Consider the following 20,238-nt stretch of genomic DNA (forward strand, 5'->3'; position numbering starts at 1 on the left):
TCCTTATTTGTTCACATTAATTCTGAGATAATTTCGAGAACTATTATGAATACGAACGGATATATTCCCCCACGTTTGTAGAATAGTCGCTTACTGTCGATGGGATAATTTTCTCTTTCATCTGGAGAGACCTTGCAAAATATCATGTAAAAAGGTGTAGAATAAGTTCGTGGATCCTAAAAAATGTCGCTTTGTAACTGATTTAGAAATGCAGGAAATGTGTAAAAAGTAGGGGTAGGAATTACCTGGCTGTGTTTGATGACGTTAACACGGTGGAACGTGACACCTGCGATTTCTTTCCGCTGCCTCTAAAAATGGCCAAGAAACTCGTTCGGAATTTCGTCCCACTGAGAAAATAGAGAAAGAAGTTGATGGCATGATCAGCGTTGATGAACGCGTTGACGGTTTCTCGCAATAAGTAGTAGAGTGCGGTCTGCTCGGTGCTGGCACGGTAGTTCCAATAGGTGAGGTACAGATAAAACACCGGTCCAGGAGTCACAAGCACGAGGAATGCCACCGACACCGTCATCAACATCAGCGTCACCTTACGGGTTTGTCTCGACACTCCCGTCATCTTTTCGTCCTCTGTTAGCTTCGCCGTTGTTCTCGACGTGTGTATCATTATGGCCCCCATCACGAGATTCATCAGCAAAACGCCTCCACACGGTATGATGGATGACAACGTGAAGAACACCCAGACAGTCTTCGTTCGGAAGTCTTTGAACTCCGGTTTGGTTGTGCAAGTGATGCCTCCGCCGCGAAACGTCTCCTGGTTGGAGAAGAAATAATGGCAGTTGACGCCGGCTTGGAACAGCGCCAAAGAGATCATTGCCAGAGTGACGTTCTTCTTGGTGGACACCGCAGAGACTTTGAAGGGAAAGCATATGGCGATAAGCCTGTCGACAGTCATGAAGAGGATGATCCAGTGTGAGGTTTTTCCGGTCCAGTGAAGACAGAAGAGAAGGGGTCCACAGCCGAACGTTCCCAGATACTTGAGTTTGTTGCGCATTTGCTCGTAAACTAGCTTCACGGTGAGATAGATTATGTCAGACACGGCCAGGCAGCCAATGTAGACGAGCACGGAGGAGAAAGGTTTCATCCTAGTAATGGTTAACAGTGCGGCGACATTCCCCAGCAAACCCACGGCCCAGAATATCCATAAGTTATAGTCGTAAATAATCTGCGACGCTTTGTACTCCGGATATGCCGACAGGGGTCTTTGTGGCCACATTGTGACTGGGGCCTGCGTGGTGGTATTGGCTTCTTGACATCCGGTTAGACCGTCCACAGGGGTCGTCTGCAGATCATCGATGTCGGGTGCTCCTGTAAAATTCGAGATCAAGTTGCACATCTTTCTGGTGATTTACCTAAAGGAAGAAACAAAGCAAGAAATTCATTGAAATATTTTAATCCATGAACAGGAATTGTGAAAGAAAGTAAGACGACAATGAGGAGTTAGTATGCGTCCAGCCATGAAGATTTATTTAGGTGTTTTACACCGTACTCAGGAATATTTCACTTATACGACGGCGGACAGCATTGTGATGGGCCGAAACCGGGCAGAACAAGGGAAGAAATCAACGGCCATCCATAGGTTGCTGGTACGGCCTACGGCCGGAGAGGAAGCCAGCATGAGCTGGATTTGAACCCACGGCGACACCAGTGGTGGGAGGCCCTGGGGCATTGCGCCGTCCTGGCGTGCCATTCCTCTCGGCCCAAAGTCATGAAGAAGACTCCTATAGACTGTTCCACATCGATCAACGCTTAACTTTGATTTTCAAAGCGTAACTTCGGCCAATGTTTTACTCATGCTTTACAGAGGCTGTCAGGACTTTACAGTACAGTGCGTAACTTCGGTCGAGAGCATGTCTGGACTTTACAGTACAGTGCGTAACTTCCGTCGAGAGCATGTCAGGACTTCACAGTACATTGTGTAACATCGGTCAAGACTTCACTTTGACATCAGCGTACAAAGCTTAACTTCGGGCAAGGCTTTATTCATACTCTACAGCAGAGTGCGTGACTTCTGTCAAGAGATTGTCAGTACCTTACGGGTTTGATAATGATACAGATTACCTTTGGCCAAGGCTTTAGTCATACTTTTCAGGACAGTGGGGAGCTTTGTTTAGGAGATTATCTTGTCAACAATACAGTGCTTGACTTTGGTCAAAAGATTTTCAGGATTTACTAGTACAGACCGTAACCTGGGTCAAGGGCTTATAAGGACTTTATTGTAAGCCTACGGCGTGTGATTTTGGTCAAGGAATCCAGTCCGTTAACCCAATATATACCATATACTAGCCTCTTACTTACATATAAGATGTAAAGATATGAATCGACTTTCGGCCGGCACCACGCAATGTCTCCGAAATTCAAGAAATAAAACCTTCAACCTCCAACTTTTCCACTCGTTTTCCTACCTGGAGCTATCATCTGCTCGAATGGACCATTAGTATTTCCAAATCAATCGTATTTTGTCGCAATGGCACATATGTGTGTTATCTGAGCCCATAAGACATCGGTTGTGTCCACGCGCCATCTTACTCTCCAATATAGGGCTATATGCCTATAGGCTATCTGCCTTGTACAGGGAAAGCACCCCAATAGAGACAAATTTCTAGTCTAAGCAAGAACACCCTACATAATTCGCAACAGAACTTTGTAGCAGAATGCTTCATTTTACGCCATATTCTTACCTTTTTTTTAGTAAAATGCGCACTTCGGTCAAAGCTAAAATCATTTTGCAGTACGCTGTCACGTGTCGTCATATGAATGATAAACGTAAAACCTCAAGCATACATTCATACGATCTTATGTGTACCTTCGATGAAGGCTTCATTCTGATTTTGCAGTACGATGTCATATGTAACTTCGGCGAAAACTTCATTCTAATCTTGCAGTATGATGACATGTGTAACTTCGGTCAAAACTTCTTTCTGATCTTGCAGTAGGATGTTATGTGTAACTTCGGCCAAAACTTCATTCTGACCTCGCAGTACGATGCCATGTGTAACTTCGGCGAAAACTTCAATCTGACCTCGCAGAACGATGTCATGTGTAACTTCGGTCAAAGTTTCATTCTAATCTTGCAGAAGGATACCATGTGTAACTTCGGCCTAAACTTCATTCTGATCTCGCAGTACGTTGTCATGTGTAACTTCGGCCAAAACTTCATTCTGACCTTGCAGTTCGATGACATATGGGACTTCGGCGAAATCTTCATTCTAATCTTGCAGTATGATGTCATGTGTAATTTCGGTCAAAACTTCTTTCTAATCTTGCAGTATGATGTCATGTGTAACTTTGGTTAAAGCTTCAAACTTTTCGTGTACTTAGGCCTATTTGCTTTCGCGTTCGCTTTAATGAATGACTCTTTGACTCGCTGGACCATCTGGTAGCTACAACGATAACATCATCGCCGAACAAGGCAATAACACAGACTGTTAGCATGGTTAGTATGAAAGTTTGATTATACGTCACCATGGCAGTATATAGAGAGACATTGAAAAGAAAATAAGAGGAAGAAAAAATATCAATAAACATTAACAGAAAAGGCACTTAACTGTCTCTTTTGTGAAAGCAAATGTTATAGTAAAATAAGATTGGTGTTTGTGTATCAAATACTCATGGGACTTGATCCCCTCAGTCCTCAGAGAGGTGACAACCGTGTTTTGTAGGTTACCGTGAGCCTTACACAAAAACCTTCAGAACATAAATGTCAGATTTTGAACTCGGTATATTCACGTCACAGTTTATGAAGTAGCGGTACTTGTATAGTGAGTTAGCAGTGGTTTCAGAATATAGAACTATCCTGACTATACCAATGTACAAATTCATCTCGTGTGGGCAATTGTTTATTATCTTGCTGATATTTTCACCTTCTAGCGTGTGGTGTCAAAATAGTTGTATAGTTTACTTGTAATGAGGTGTTTATTCTAAAGAATGGTGTGAAATACAGCTGACACACGAATAACGGTGGAACATTACACCGTTATAAATGCTGCTTGCTATAAAGTGGCAAATAAAGGTAGTTTCCAGACACAGCGTGTAGCTTTTTAATAAAGACATATAAACCACAACATGCAACATTTATTGTTTTCATACCATATATTTGATGTTTCACACATTAAAGGTTAAAATCAATATGCCTTATATGAAAATAAAAGTAAGTAAAATGAAGCTTAAAGGCTCGAATTTGCTTTGATATATGCTTACGTGCAACACAATATCACTCGTGCACGTTTGTATAGCAAAAGCAAATATCTTTCTAAACGGTACTCATTTGGTTTCCCAGCTGTGCCCTTTTTGTAAGCTTAAGCACTTAATCGTTTTTATAGAAGTGATTTTAACACAGAACAGCTGTAAATATGCAGTGAATGAAGAAAATGTTAGCCGCGATGTGTTTCCTGGAAGTCATAATGATGAACGAATGGATCACAGTTAATTAGAAAATCGATGAACTTCCACAGCAGAACTGAAGCTGTTGTTGGCAGAACTGTGGCGCATATTGAGCTGTAGACATCATAGCAATAAACAGGGCAAATAAACATGGAGACGTACCTTCTCAGATAAAGGTTAGTTTGAATGATTCCATGCTGTCTCTTGCGTAGCGGAGACATACATTAAAAGACTGTGTATCCACGGGCCGACAGTGGCTATCGGACTCTTGGCCAGTGTGGTCGAGTGTTCGAATCCAGCTCTGACCGGCTCTGCTGCGGCTTTTAGGAGGTTTTTGTCAGGTAGCTGGTTGAAGGGTGGTGGTGTTTTTAATCACTTCCCACCTTTCCTGCGCCGTACAAATGAACCGAAATGAACTTAACAAAAAAATGGAAACAAACTGCTATCTTTCCAATATTGAATAAACATGTAATAAAAACTAGAATACAGGTTTCCTTCTCCCTGGCTTCTTGTAAGGTATTGTAGAACAACAGGTGGGTGAAGGGTAGATTGCGAGAAAAGTGGTAATGGTTTCTATAAAGTGACAGACAGGAAAGAGGAAGTAACTGGGAAGAGGACTGGGGAACGCTCGTGAAAACAGATGTACAAAGATTCAAATGCAAGAAATGGGGAGGCATACCGGAAGAAGAAATAAGAATAACAATCCATGTATTTTGGGGCTTTAAGTCGTACCGTGCCTAGCGACGAGGAGCCATTAGATGTGTATACATATACTGTGTCTTCTTGTGGCAGGGCGTGTCCATGCCGCCAAAGTGCTGCCGTCACTGAAGTATCATACTGAAGACACCATGCATGACACACCAACCAGTTACATTATACTGACACCGGACCAACCAATCCTGTCTCCTTGCTCTAACCTACCATTTTCAAAGTCTTTGGGATGACCCCGGGCTTCCCGACTTTGATGCGGACACTCCAACCATTAGGCCAAATTAAACAAATGAGAGTATGAGAAGGATGAAATCATGCATAAACTTGGTTAAGGCGAAATAAGATTGATTCATTGATTGACTGATCGATGTTTAGCGGCAAACACAAGAATGTTTCATCTATGGATGGATGGTGCCATGGATGGAGTGCCCGGATTTATCAGAGATAAGCACCATATGCACACACCTACGATCCAGCTTAGGTGAGATAGGAGAAACGGTGAAACCAAAGTGGAAAGAGTCTGAGGCAAAGTGTAGAGGGGAAAGACACCAAGAAATAAGGCCAGAGGCGGGAAATCATTGAGGGAACAATCAAACAGGAAAAGTTGGAAATGGTCTTCGCATAATCAGAACATACAAATATAAGACATTTGGTGCACTTTGAAGGCCAATTTTCTTCCTCGAGTACCTGCCAAATTTACTCACAAAATGTCGCAGATAAACCGACCGCTGGGTTCAAAGATTGACAATCTCAATTCTACTACATGCTCTAGAAGAACTGACCGCTTGATTCAAATATTGGTAACCCTTATATTTCCCCACATAAAGTCTTAGACAAACCGACGAATGAATTCAAACGTACGTAACACATAACCCACGTAAAGCCTTAAAGGAAGCGGCAGCTGGATTCAAACATTGGCAATCTCATATTTTCCCACAAAATAACCTGAGATGAACCTACAGCTGGATTCCAACATAGGCAACATAACAGTTTCCCGTTTCACGCCTTACATGAACAGACGGGTGGATTCAAACATAGGCAGCCTTACATGTTCCGACTTAACGCCTTCTATGAACCTACGGCTTTATTCAAACATTGACAACCTCACATTCTCGCGTTTAATGCCTTACAGGAAATGATAGCTGGATTTAGTTATTGAGCCTCAATTTTTCCTAAATAATGAGCCTACTGCTGGGTTCAAACAGGGACAACCTCAAATTTTCCCACATAAAGACGTGGACCAACGGTAAATTCAAGTATATGCATCGTTATTGGTCAACGACCAGTGAACATGCGCACAAGTCCACGTTTGGAAGTAGCGGCCAGGACCATCTCGTCACGTTTCAGAGAGGAATGAAAAAACAAAACAAAACAAAAAAAAAACGCTTCAGGACTGCAGTAGCTGGTGGCCATCAATGTCCTGTGTTAGGAATGGGCTATCGCTGGCCTATCCACGACACTGTCCATGATGATTTCATTTTTGAACGTTCGAAGGGCCTATTTATTGCGCTGCCTCACTGAAAACATCTGACTTAGATGCAGCAGACACAACATCCAGGCCCCCCAGGTCACACTGACTCCAGACCACCCAGATCTCACTTATTAATGTCCACCCACATCTCACTGACTCCTGTCTACCCACATCTCACTGAACCCATACCATCCACATCACTGACTGCGGATCAACCACATCACACAGACTCCCAACACCCCACACCACACTGACTCCCATCACCCCACATCACACTGACTCCCAACACCCCACACCACACTGACTCCCATCACCCCACATCTATCTGACTCCCAACACCCCACATCACTCTGACTCCGAAATACTCACATCACACTGACTCCGAAAAACCCACATCTCACTGACCCCATACCACCCACATCACACTGGCTCCGAAAAACCCACATCTCACTGACCGCGTACCACCCACATCAAACTGACTCTGGACCACCCACATAACATTGACTCCAGACCAGCCACATAACAATGACTCTGGACCTACCCGACTCTGGGAAGGATGAAACCGGCTCTCTCCAGTACAACATGCGGACTCTTTGGATAGAGCCTCAACAAACTAAGGAAAGATTATACTAGCACAGGAGCTGATCGAATATGACGCACTAAGCAATGGTGGGGCCGAGAATTTTATGGGGCTAAGAATACCAATGTCAAACAAGGACAAAATTAACGTATATCTTGAAATTTTGAAAATTAGCAAATCTGATACATTAACAAATTAAAGTAAAACAATAACTTCTATAGGATGAATACGTCTATTCCCGCCTTAAGCTCGCATGAAAATTCCAATAGGCAAGGCTTGCTGGGAATATCTCGTTTAACAATATTACATTATCGATTTCTTTTCCTTTAAAACCCAACTCATCCATGACATTTCATTCAACACTGAGGCAAATAAATCACAGTGTTGTGCTAACACAAGTCGGGTGAATTCGTAGTTGTTGATTATGGGTTTCCCAGGCGGCACAAATCCTAGCATTTGTACCGCAAGTAAGCATGCATCGTCAATTTGGGGCGAAAAAATATCGAACAGTGTTTACCCAGACTTGTCAAATTGTTCCATTGTTAATGTCGTCATGTCATACACGCTGTATGTCATATATACGCTGTATGTCATATACGTTGTGTGTCATAGACCTTGTATGTCATATATACGCTGTATGCCATATATACGCTGTATGCCATATATACGCTGTATATCATACACGTTGTATGTCATATACGCTGTATGCCACATGTATGCTGTATGTGATATACGCTGTATGCCATATATATGCTGTATATCGTATACGTTGCTATATCACATACGCAGTATGCAATATATATGCTGTATGTCATATACGCTGTATGCTATATACGCTGCATCAGTAAAGAGTCAGTCCGAGGGTAGTTTTAGTCTTTTGTAGTTCTGAATTTGAATAGCATTGCATGTATTTGGTCAACCAATAAACAAAATTATAAATCTAGAAACTTGATCTTTCTGCTTAAGAAAGTGGATGCCTAGCCTTGAGGTCATATTTTTTAATTCAGCCATGGCCTCTCTGAATACACCTTAAAGTGGGCAGGTTTGTCGTGTACGAAGGGCAAATGTTTACTCCGGGAACTCTGGGTCCCCTCATCCACACACCTGACATAAATCGTTTTGCAGGAGAAAAGTTCACGATAACGGCGTGAAACACCAGAGAAATGAATGACTAAATTGAAATCGACAGGATATAGGTATACGCAATAAGGTAAATAAGGTAGACTTACTGACAGCCTAAATCACTGACGCCATGTGTACGTGCTGATTTCAGATTTAAGGACTGTAATGAAAATCTAACGGTGAGTTAGAGATACCCAGGGTACAATACATACATGACAAACTCTGCGCACGTGGTAACGACTTGGTGACAAGACACAATGACAAGACACTAAAACTACAGGGCCAGCCCAACCTGGCGTGCGACACAAACAATGGCTTACCTGTTCTCACACCTGATGGACAATTCTTTCACTGACACGAAAAAGTAGTCATCAGTGATTTCAGCTCCGTGTATTGTCCATAAGGTAGGCGCTGATGAGCTTTATGTTGTCCTTCCGATCACCAACAGCCAATCGGCAATAACTTGATGGATAACGACGACACTGATGGACAGCCGTAACGAACCAATCGCTAAGGAGATGTTTGATTTCACTGTATCTATGTATCTGTGCCGATGCTGAACGAAGATACATTTTGAAACTGACAGCTGTCGCTTACATTACTATTAGGCCGATTGGCATATAGCTTTGTAATGCGTCTCAAGGAAACTGCTGAGGTTCGACTCAAAACTTGGAGAGTAACGACGCTGGCGTATGCCCGCTAATGATCGCGTTATCATTAATCAATCAGTCTACACCATGAGGAATTGATTCAATAAATTGCTTTCGAGGCAGCGATCATTTAACTTAAACTATACACAACATACCTTGGCTTTAATCGAATGCTGTAAAAATTTTGTCAGTCAATACAAATAGACACTCTTCTCGATAAATACGGATCGTATATACAACTTATGTCTCTGCTTACGGTATTCATGACTGATTTTTAACGCCTTAATGGAGAATTTGTCATTTATATGACGTGGTCAGGTTAACTTTATGGGGAAAGAAAACAGGAGAAACAACCGCCCTTCAGGCAAATCAGGCACAGCTTAAACGAAATGACAATACGTAATATTCCTTTAAAAGTGCAGTTAATCAGCAAAGGAGGGGGGACAGCAAGTTTTCTGCTGGGGGGGGGGGGGGGGGGTGGTAATTCAATAAATCAATTTCCAATGTGAAATTCTTTTGCGGCCAAAGGGTGCGCCATGTTAAAACAACCAGTCACACGATGTCGTGTCACTCGTACCCCGCATGCTCACATGGTAAAAGGCAAACCAGGGTTCAGGTGACGTAAGCAGAAACAGCTGTGTTCTCTGGATAGACAGATACTCTGTCCTGAATGATCCAAACTGGTTTCGATTTTTTGAATATTCTGTTCATGTACATGACCATTTGGTCTGGTCTTGTCGTATCTTTCAGTACGACAGACTAACCACCTGACATCTGAAACCCTTGCCAGTTCTGTATACTAGGCATTTTGTCAATGAATATTGCACTCTTTTTGGCAGTTCTGGATGGAAAGTCCGCGGAAAAAAGTACTTACTAAATGCCTGTGGCCTAAACCTGTATACCACATAATTTGTCAAGAAATATAAAACTATTGATGCCAGTAGTGTGCGGAAAATATGACTTAAGAACTTACGAAATACTCGCTCACACCAGTCACATGCACTACCGGTGCGCGATTTATCAATGAATTAAAGACTGTTGTTGCCAAATACGGACAGAATATCCACGGTAAAAGCACATGTGTAGATATCTAGGTAGCTAAGTAACAAAGCGAGTTAACGAGATATCTACTTGGGATGTAAAATGCCTTTTAACTACAGTTTCCCTTGGGTTCCAGTAATCAGTCCGGAAATTAAATACCTTGCAGTCGTCACGCCAACGCTTACAGAACAACTCAAACAAATGTGGGCACCGATGAAAATTTCCAACCACTGACAGAAAACATGCGTAAATGAGAGGGGCGATTAAAAGGTACTAAACGTATTTCAAAAGTGAATGTTTGTTTCCGCACAACTTCTTTTATTTTAACTTAAAACTATATCGTTAGTTTAGAAGTTCCTTTTCGTGTGTCCTTTGGACCGCTATGTAGGCAGCGAGGTGTAACGATCCGATGTAGCCAGCTATATGTAGGTGGCGAGGTAGTGTGGAGAGGCAGCAAGCCATGTAGTTAGCGACACAGAAAGACATATAGGTCGTGTGGTAGACTGGAAAGGTTGAAAGCCATGTAGGTAGCGAGGTAGGATTGACAGGCAACAAGCGTGGTAGGGTTGCCAGACAGCAAGGCATGTAGGTAGCGTAGTAGGGTTGCCAGGAAGCAAGCCATGTAGGTAGCGTGGTAGGGTTGCCAGGCAGCAAGCCATGTAGGTAGCGTGGTAGGGTTGCCAGGCAGCAAACTATGTAGGTAGCCTGGTAAGGTTGTCAGGCAGCAAGGCATGTAGGTAGCGTGGTAGGGTTGCCAGGCAGCAAGGCATGTAGGTAGCGTGGTAGGGTTGCCAGGCAGAAAACCATATAGGTAGCGTGGTAGGGTTGCCAGGCAGCAAACCATATAGGTAGCGTGGTAGGGTAGCCAGGCAGCAAGGCATGTAGGTAGCGTAGTAGGATTACCAGGCAGTAGACCATGTAGGGAGCGTGGTAGGGCAGCAAGGCATGTAGGTAGCGTGGTAAGGTTGCCAGGCAGCAAGCCATGTAGGTAGCGTGGTTGCCATCACGCCATGTAGGTAGAGTGGCAGGGTTGACAATCAGAAAGCCATGTAGTTAGCGTGGTAGGGTTGCCAGACAACAAGGCATGTAGGTACTGTGGTAGGGTTGCCAGGCAGGAAGCCATATAGGTAGCGTAGTAGGGTTGCCAGGCAGCAAGGCATGTAGGTAGCCTGGTAAGGTTGTCAGGCAGCAAGGCATGTAGGTAGCCTGGTAAGGTTGTCAGGCAGCAAGGCATGTAGGTAGCGTAGTAGGGTTGCCAGGTAGCAAACCAAGTAGGTAGCGTAGTAGGGTTGCCAGGCAGCAGGAGTGAGAGTGAGTGAGTGAAAGTTTTAACGTCTCTTTCAACAATATTTCAGTTTCATCGCGACAATAAAACGTCAAGTAGTCGATCTACTACGGATAATTCATTTACTATTCAGTCAAAAAAGGACATCAGCAGGCACATAACAAACACAGACGGTAGTTTAAAATCACAGCTTTTCTGCCATACCAATGGCAGAGAGAAAATCAAAAATAGTATCACTTTCTACAGAATTGAAAAGTTCTGAAAGAGAGCTCACGTGATAAAAGGAATCTCGTACAGGAGCAAAGTCGCCACAGTCAAGCAGTATGTGCTTGACTGTGAACCGTTGATCACAAGCAAAGCAATGAGGAACATCTTCTCCTTTCAGCAAACACTCATGCGTAGCACGTGTATGACCGATACGACACCTCCTCAAACTGCAAGAGCGGATACGATGCCGTGAAAGGGAAGGTGCTGGACCAACAAACTGATGAATATCATGCAGTTTGTTGGTTGTCTGGTTATCCCATTGAGCCTGAAACAAGCGATTGATATAGGAGCAAATAAGTGATAGCAAGTCCGAATATGGAACGTCAGTTTGGGTAGTAACGAAATGCAGAGCCGCCTTCGCGGCTTCATCTGCAGCAGTATTCCCAGGGATACGCATATGCCCGGGCACCCAACAAAAGACAATGATGAAATCTTCATTAAGTCGTTTAAACATCTCCCTGATAGACAGAATGTCTGGATGTACAGGCGAACTAGCCCGAATTGCCTGGAGGCAGGAAAGGGAGTCAGAGCAGATGAGAAATCTGCTACCTCCGATCTCTGGAATGGACCGAAGTGCGCACAAAATTGCCTTGGCTTCCGCAGTAAATACAGAACAGGAATTTGGAAACCGAGTTGAAATGGTTCTGGGCCCAAGGACAGCGGCAGAAGCCACGCCATCATTATTCTTCGAACCGTCAGTGAATATACGGTGATAAAATAGATACTTTGAACACATATTACTAAACTCCTGTTGGTATACTAAAGGGTTGGTGGAAGATTTCTTCAGGGAGGAGAGCGAGGCATCAACCTGAGGCTCAGGACATAACCACGGTGGATCTTCCTGGATGCGTATGGGGTGATAGGATCCAGCCCAAGTCCAGTTGATTGCACATGTTCCTGGATGCGGACACCCAGTGGAGGAACAATGGATGGCTTCTGGGCATATAAGTCTTAAGCCAGGTGGGTAGCGTGGTAGGGCAGCCAGGCAGGGAGCGATGTAGGTAGCGATGTAGGGTTGCCAGGCAGCAAGCTATATAGGTAGCGTGGTAGGGTTGCCAGGCAGCAAGCCATGTATGTAGCGTGGTGGGGTTTCCAGGCATTAAGCCAGGTGGGTAGCGTGGTAGGGCAGCCAGGCAGCAAGTAATCTAGGTAGCATGGTAGGGTTGCCAGACAGGGAGCGATGTAGGTAGCGATGTAGTGTTGCCAGGCAGCAAGCTATATAGGTATCGAGGAAGGCTGGCGAGGTACCAAGCCATGTAGGCAGCGAAGTAACGAGCTATGTAAGTAGTGTGCTAGAGTGACGAGGCACCAAGCCATGTAGGTAGCGTGGTATTGTGGAGAGGCCAGCAAACCATTTAGGAAGCACAGCTAGATGGATAGGCATTAAGCCATGTAGACATGTAACGTAGCGAACCAGCGAGCTACAATTATGTAGGTAGCGAGGTAAGGAAGGGAGGTATATAACTATCTACTTATTTAGATAACGAACCAAGGTATGGGGTTATGTATGTAGACAGGTAATAATTTACAAGCAAAGTAGTCATCTGTATGCGCTAAGAGCTTATGAATCCTTTTATTTATCTATTCATTTAATTGGTGCTTTACACCGTACTCAAGAATATTTCACCATTCGATGTTGCTGACAGACATTCCCACTTACGACCAAAGAGACTTATGAATCGAGGTATAAATAGCCAACCATTTACTTGTAGGTAGCAAGATGACGAAGCGAGTTGGGGAGATATCTCCCGCGAGGGCTTTCACCTGGTCAAATTAATCCATCACATGCTGTGTTAAGAATCTTCTTGTCATTTCCATAGCGGTTTGTAGTCTTTCCAAGAAGCAATTATGTGGCCTCGTTTGTGTTATTGGTGACATGCTGTTCTATTTAACTGATGGCATCTTTAAAAATGGCTTTACATCACCATTAGAAACATTGAAATATATTTAAGTTGTCGTTCTTCAGCACTGATTGATTACTGTTCACCTTAATATGTTTATTATAAAATGAAGTTTGATTTACTTCAAGGAAGTAATATTAATATATGTGATTTCTAACTGTGATAACTGTGCCATTACGTTAGACGATGATATTTTGGGTGAAAATAACGGGTTTTTTTTCTTCAAAGCCGCTCTGCGCTTGGCCATTCTGAACGCATCTTCGTATCTGATGCAGCTTTACGTCTGAAGTTTGTCAGGTACTTGCTGCAGGGGAATGGTTTTCTCCAGGTTCTCTAATTTCTTCCACTCATAAACTTATCACCGTGGTAAGAGTAAAAGTTCTTAAGAACAACCAGCGTTAATCTCCAGATAAATATATTCAGTACAGCTTTTTTGAAACAATTATTCCTGTTTATTAATTACCTGTTGCGCTGTCATATATTGGACATTTAGGGTGTCTACCGTGTAATAGAGACAAAAAGGGGGGAACGTCTAGACCTGTCAGTATCAACTTTAAAAGCGCCGGAATCTCCAATGCTTTCCGTGGCCACTTGATCATTGCATAGTCACCGTGCATCCGCATATATGGGATCCGGACAACGATCGATCGACAAGTCGGTACGCAAATACAGAATCGACGCGAGAAATTAAGAGCAAGTAAGAGATGGAAATCGTTAGACAGACTGTCAATCAATCAAACACTCTTCAAGCGAATTCAGTAGGCATGTCAAATTGATTAAATGTCAATAATGATTCTCAGTTTAAGACAGTTTGTTTTGTCAATGTCTTCGCCGTGTATAGATTAAATGTAAAGAAAACAAAAACAGATTTAGAATGTGTTTGCCGATTGCTTCCTGAAGACAAAAGTATGAAATGAGAAACATTGAGGCCTTGTTGGTCGATCACTGGCTGTACAAACTTTATATTTTGATACTTTCTGTATAATACATCTATATTCGCCAAGCACTAGAGCCTCCGGAGGTTTTTTTTTGCCAATTAGCTCTTCTTTTCGTCCTCTTGAGGTTATAGAGAATTATCTTTCTAGTTCTGGCCAATGAAATGTATATTTTGCCTTAACGGCGATCTGAAGAATTATCTCTGTATCTTTCGACCAATGAAATGTCTTTGTCCCATCATGATGACGCTCTAGAGACATGCACTTCTAAACTAATGAGCTCTCTTGGCCTAATATTGGAGAATAAGTTTTCTCTCACTGAACTGTGCACAATGTGTGTAGTACTCACGCGAAGATATATGTGGGCGTGTATGTTTTTTTTTTTTTTTTGCCATTTTACCACTCTTTGCCACCTCTTTGTAAGGTTGTAGAAAACTACTATTACTTCGTTCGAGGTTTTAGGGAAATTACTAGTACTACATTTTTCGCGGCCAACGGACTGTCTTCAGTCTGAATGAGGTGCCAAGGAACCATTATTCTCTCTCTTAGCGCCACACTGCCAGTGGCTGGTGTGTGTGTGTTTTGAAGCCAATGAGCTGTTGTCGTCCTAAACAGGATCTGGAGAATGACATGCACTATTATTTTCCTTGACGCTAAAGTCTAGGCTAATGTAACTGTCACGTGTACATGTATTTCTCCACAAGTGGGATGTATTATCTCGTCTTGTCTTTACTGAGGCAGGCTCTGGGTAATCGTTATCTCATCCCCTCACGCTGTAGTGTTTAAATGGTTATTACAGGCATTTTTAAAACAGGAATGCCTCTTTTGTTGTACTACCTTAGAATTCTAGCTTTCGTAGGTTCATTCATTTAATGAAGACGTAAAGGCATTTCCATGCAATTTTAACTGTTTACACGAGCTTTAGATCCCTATCAGGGAAGGTAAGCTGGCTATAGTACAAACTCTTTATATTGAGATGCGTTCATATCTGCATGATCATTACTGGTCCTTTGTTGAAACAACAACTTGTTATCCATTCATATCATAATGCCATTTAGAATATTCCTTTACACTCCAAAAATTAATTTGTTAATTTTAACAGAAAGTTTGTTGTCTGATGGGTGCTTGAATGTATTCTGTTATTGCAGCAGATTGCTCTGTTCGGTATAACAAACATCTTCTATTAACTTAACAGATCTATTAGTTCTATCAGATTTTAACAGGATATTATGTTGAATACGACAGAATATTATGTTATAAAAACACAATACATTCAAGCATCACTCAGACAACAGATTCTTTGTTAAAATTTACAGATTAATTTTACATGAATACATGTTCAGGTACGGCTATATCCCACCCGAATGGAGGGGGCTGAACGAGCTAAACGAGTACATTTCCAGGTACGGCTATATCCCACCCAAATGGAGGGGGCTGAACGCGCTAAACGAGTGCATTTTCAGGTACGGCTGTGTCCCACTCTCCACCCAAATGGAGGGAGCTGCACGAGCTAAACGAGTGCATTTTCAGGTACGGCTATGTCCCACTCTCCACTCAAATGGAGGGGGCTGAACGAGTTAAAGGAGTACATTTCCAGGTACGGCTATATCCCACCCGAATGGAGGGGGCTGAACGAGCCAAACGAGTGCATTTTCAGGTACGGCTATATCCCACCCGAGTGGAGAGGGCTGAACGAGCTAAACGAGTGCATGTTTAAGCACGGCTATGTCCCACTCTCCACCCGAAAGGAGGGGGCTGAACGAGCCAAACGAGTACATTTCCAGGTACGGCTATATCCCATCCGAGTGGAGGGGGCTGAACGAGCTAAACGAGTGCATGTTTAAGCACGGCTATGCCCCACTCTCCACCCGAATGGAGGGGGCTGAACGAGCTTAACGAGTACATTTCCAGGTACGGCTCTACCCCATCCGAATTGAGGGGCTGAACGAGCTAAACGAGTACATTTCCAGGTACGGCTATATCCCACCCGAGTGGAGGGGGCTGAACGAGCTAAACGAGTGCATGTTTAAGCACGGTTATGCCCCACTCTCCACCCAAATGGATGGGGCTGAACGAGCTAAACGAGTGCATGTTCAAGCACGGCTGTGTCCCATTCTTCACCCAAATGGAGGGAGCTGCAAGAGCTAAACGAGTATATTTTCAGGTACGGCTATGTCCCACTCTCCACTTAAATGGAGGGGGCTTAACGAGCTAAACGAGTGCATGTTCAAGCACGGCTATATTCCATTCTCCACCCAAATGGAGGGAGCTGCAAGAGCTAAACGAGTACATTTTCAGGTACGGCTATGTCCCACTCTCCACCCAAATGGAGGGAGCTGAACGAGCTAAACGAGTACATTTTCAGGTACGGCTATGTCCCACTCTCCACCTAACTGGAGGGAGCTGAACGAGCTATACATGCGCAAGTCCAGGCTGCTTCTTTTGAAGTAAATGTTTCATTAAAAGTTTACTCATGACCGGCAAAAGTTTACCAAGCTTACATTACAAAACTAAAAGTTCACTTTTATATGAAGAGAAACTTTACTGATTTGGATGCAGTACAGCTGGACCTTTTCAGCAAACGTTTAAGGGAACATTTTAATAGGGTAGATCTAGTTTGGAAAAAGCGACGAATTCATGGCTTTGTTCTGAAAGAATTTACGTTGTCAAACAATTTTTTGACCTTGTTACATCAGAAATAACAATTTTAAACCGCTTTGAAATTTTTGACATAAGTCTAAGATTGCTTCGTGATCCTGGGGCTAAACAAATAACTCCCACTTTCGCTGGACAACATCGGTTATTTTGCGGACGTGGATATTCCAGTATCCGACAGTTGTGGTCATATATGTCTGCTTTGATCTCCATTTGCTATTGTTATGATAACAACGGTCACACCACTGATCGATTCGTTTATACATCGGCCTTATGCACTGAATTTATTGGTCTTTTGCAGGAAAAATTAGCTATATGGTTACTCACTGATATAATACGGAAATATATGGCGTCAGTAGCCCTCATACTATACGAGGATTTCTGACACCATATATCCGTATCCTGTTTGAGAAACCATGTAACTAATGATATCGATTCTGTGACAGGGCTGTGTTGCAGGCTACAACAGCCACGAATAGTGTTCCCTTTATAAGTTGTTTCCGAACATTAGGTTTTTGGTCGAGTCTGGAAGCGAAGTGGATGAAGTCCTGTGAGGGCATTTCTGAGGCGGTGAAAATTGTCACCGATTTACCGAAGTAAATCCAGTTTTAGAGTGCACTGCCGCGGTTTATTTTAGCATCTACGCAAGGTTTTCCGTCACTGTAAAGCACAGTATAGGGCCTACTTATAGTTCATAAAATACCGGTCAAATAGTGTTTTTTTTAAATAATAAAATTTTAATGTTGTCTGCAATTCTCACTCTTTAGCTACATGATTCAAAATGGTCGCATTTCCAGTGATTCCCCCAGGCCATAATTGAAAAAAAAAACACCGTTTGTTGTGAGTAACGGCATAGCCCAAAATTAGGAGCGCTTACGACTATACGAAATCACGGGTGTCGGCAGCCCAGCCTAGCCAGTCGTGTGACGTTATTCGCTATTATTGTTACGTGATTGGTCCAAATAAGCTGGTGACACCTGTATTTCCGCATAATCGTAAGCGCCGTAGGATAGGCCCGCTGGTCCGTTGCGAGGAAAAAGAACTGGCGGGCGAGTAAAATTCGAAAGCTACAATAGTCTATTTCTATTTTATATTTTAGGGAGTCACCTATGTTCAGCGGTCTGTAAAATCAGTCATACCCGCTACATAAACTGATTTTACTCACTGACGCGTAATGACACAAGCTCTACACATCGATATGTTGAAAATTCATATCCTTGCAAAGAAATAATTAGGTTCACTTTTTCTAACACAGAAACGTTAACCTAAATAAGCACATTTTCAACGGCAAGAACCCTTTGCTTCGAGTGACGTCATAATTATTATTGGGATTATTAACACAGGTGACGTGCTGGGGAATGTTCGGAACCCGGTAGCTTCTCAGGGACACCAGTTACCTTAGCTCCTATCGACTTCACTCTAAACCTTGTTTCTGACACTGCCATATTTGAGTTTATTTACAGGTTTTAGTGCAATATAACTTTAATAGATGAATGATATTTTGTATCTTGTAGTATATGATCTAATGACAGAATGTTTTTAGAGTTGCATGTCAAGAAATTCTGTAATAAAAAGCAATGTAGTCGATGTGCGGAGACAGAAATGAAAACTGCGTTACGGGATGCAGTTTGTTCTAACCGCATGTTGGTTCAACTATTGTAAAACAAATTACCCCTACGGTCATTGTCCAGCATGCCAGTAGTTTCTGAATAACTTTGACGTCACCTGAGGCAATGAGTTCTTCGTGTCGAAACAAGACTTTTGGACTTTAACATTAAAAAAAAGCGTTCTAACTTCATTTTCTTTGCAAAAATATGAACGTCCAACATATGGATGTGCCGAGCTTGCGTTGTTACGTGTCACTGATTAAAGGCAATTTTGGTAGCTAATATGACTGATTTTACAGGCAGCTGAATATGGGCGACTCACTAAAAGAAAAAGACTAAAGTCTTCTTTTGCCAGCAAAGAATTTGCTAAGTGTAGATGTTATTATAAGTGAGTGTGTCTGTTTCATTGAACCATTAAGCTTCTTTTCTATTTTTGCGAGCTTGTATTTTTCTCCAAGGAAGATTCTGTTCTTCATTTAAAGGCGTTCTTTGCTCCTGTAGCCGCAGTGTTCACCCGCAGGAGTCCGTCTCCTTTATCGGAGGAGTTTATTATTTAAAGTTACAAAGCTTTAGATAAGTTAGATAAGGCACAGGTTATAGTGCACTTGTTGACATTAGCCCATTACAGTCAGTCAGCGGCGATCATACAGGTAGACAGAAATCACTCACCTGTAAGCAATGTCCATCAGTCAGTCTAATACTAACAATCACAGGTACCGTTAATGCTCTTTTTGTCTTAAGCCTTTGATGAGATCATTAAGCGAATGGCTTAGTTATCCACCGAGTAGCATTCAGAAGGGGTTGGGCCTATATTCTTGTTTGATTGTTGAGGTTCTCCATTAGAAACAGTGCTAGTCACCACTGTAGGCCTATATTAGACCAATTTGGGAGGACTGGTATGTGGTTGAAGCTACTGACCGCACGCGCCACGAGGCTAAGCCTATACTAATACATAAGCATTACGCTTTTACCCGTGACTGCTTGGAATAAAAAAGGGAGAGTAAAAGACTTCTTACTGTCATTAAAACAAACATGCTGGGAAAGGCCATGGACGCTTTGTCTTATGCCTTCGTTTAAGGATGCTAATTAAAGAGTAAAAATGCTAATCTGAAAGATGGCTGTATGTTGACCAATCAGTCTCAGACCGCGCCTTCTTGGCTGTCGTGTCGTGAGCAGCCTGACTGGTACATTGCATGGCGATTGTTCACACACAAAAGAAAGTTTTACATTTTTATTTGACTGAAGATTTAATATGGGTATATCTAAACGATTTGTGAAATTAAACTTCTAAACGTGAACAAGTCAGAAAATTATTGATGACAACTGTGTTTATTACAAGTGACATTTTTATATGTCTACTCTAACATATTTTATCACAGATTGAAGGATGAAAAAGGGACATTATGAAAAATGCCTAAGTGATTCGGGATCTAAAATATATATCTAAAAAGATTTTGTGCGTATGTGTCTCACATATGCTACAAGTGTTCTGTATGTATGTGTCTTACATATGCTACAAGTGTTCTGTATGTATGTGTCTTACATATGCTACAGGTATTCTGTATGTATGTGTCTTACATATGCCACACATATTCTGTGTGTATGTCTCACACAT

General features: G+C 42.5%; 1 protein-coding gene across 1 annotated transcript; it reads right to left on the reverse strand.

Annotated features, from left to right (window-relative positions):
- Positions 1-241: 241 nt before the first annotated feature.
- LOC135476501 (delta-type opioid receptor-like) lies at positions 242-1,351 on the reverse strand. The gene has a single exon (XM_064756537.1). The coding sequence runs from the start codon at positions 1,349-1,351 to the stop codon at positions 242-244; it is 1,110 nt and encodes a 369-aa protein (XP_064612607.1).
- Between the last annotated feature and the right edge of the window lie 18,887 nt (positions 1,352-20,238).

Source organism: Liolophura sinensis, chromosome 10 (genome assembly GCF_032854445.1).
Source record: "Liolophura sinensis isolate JHLJ2023 chromosome 10, CUHK_Ljap_v2, whole genome shotgun sequence".
Lineage (NCBI taxonomy): Eukaryota > Metazoa > Mollusca > Polyplacophora > Chitonida > Chitonidae > Liolophura > Liolophura sinensis.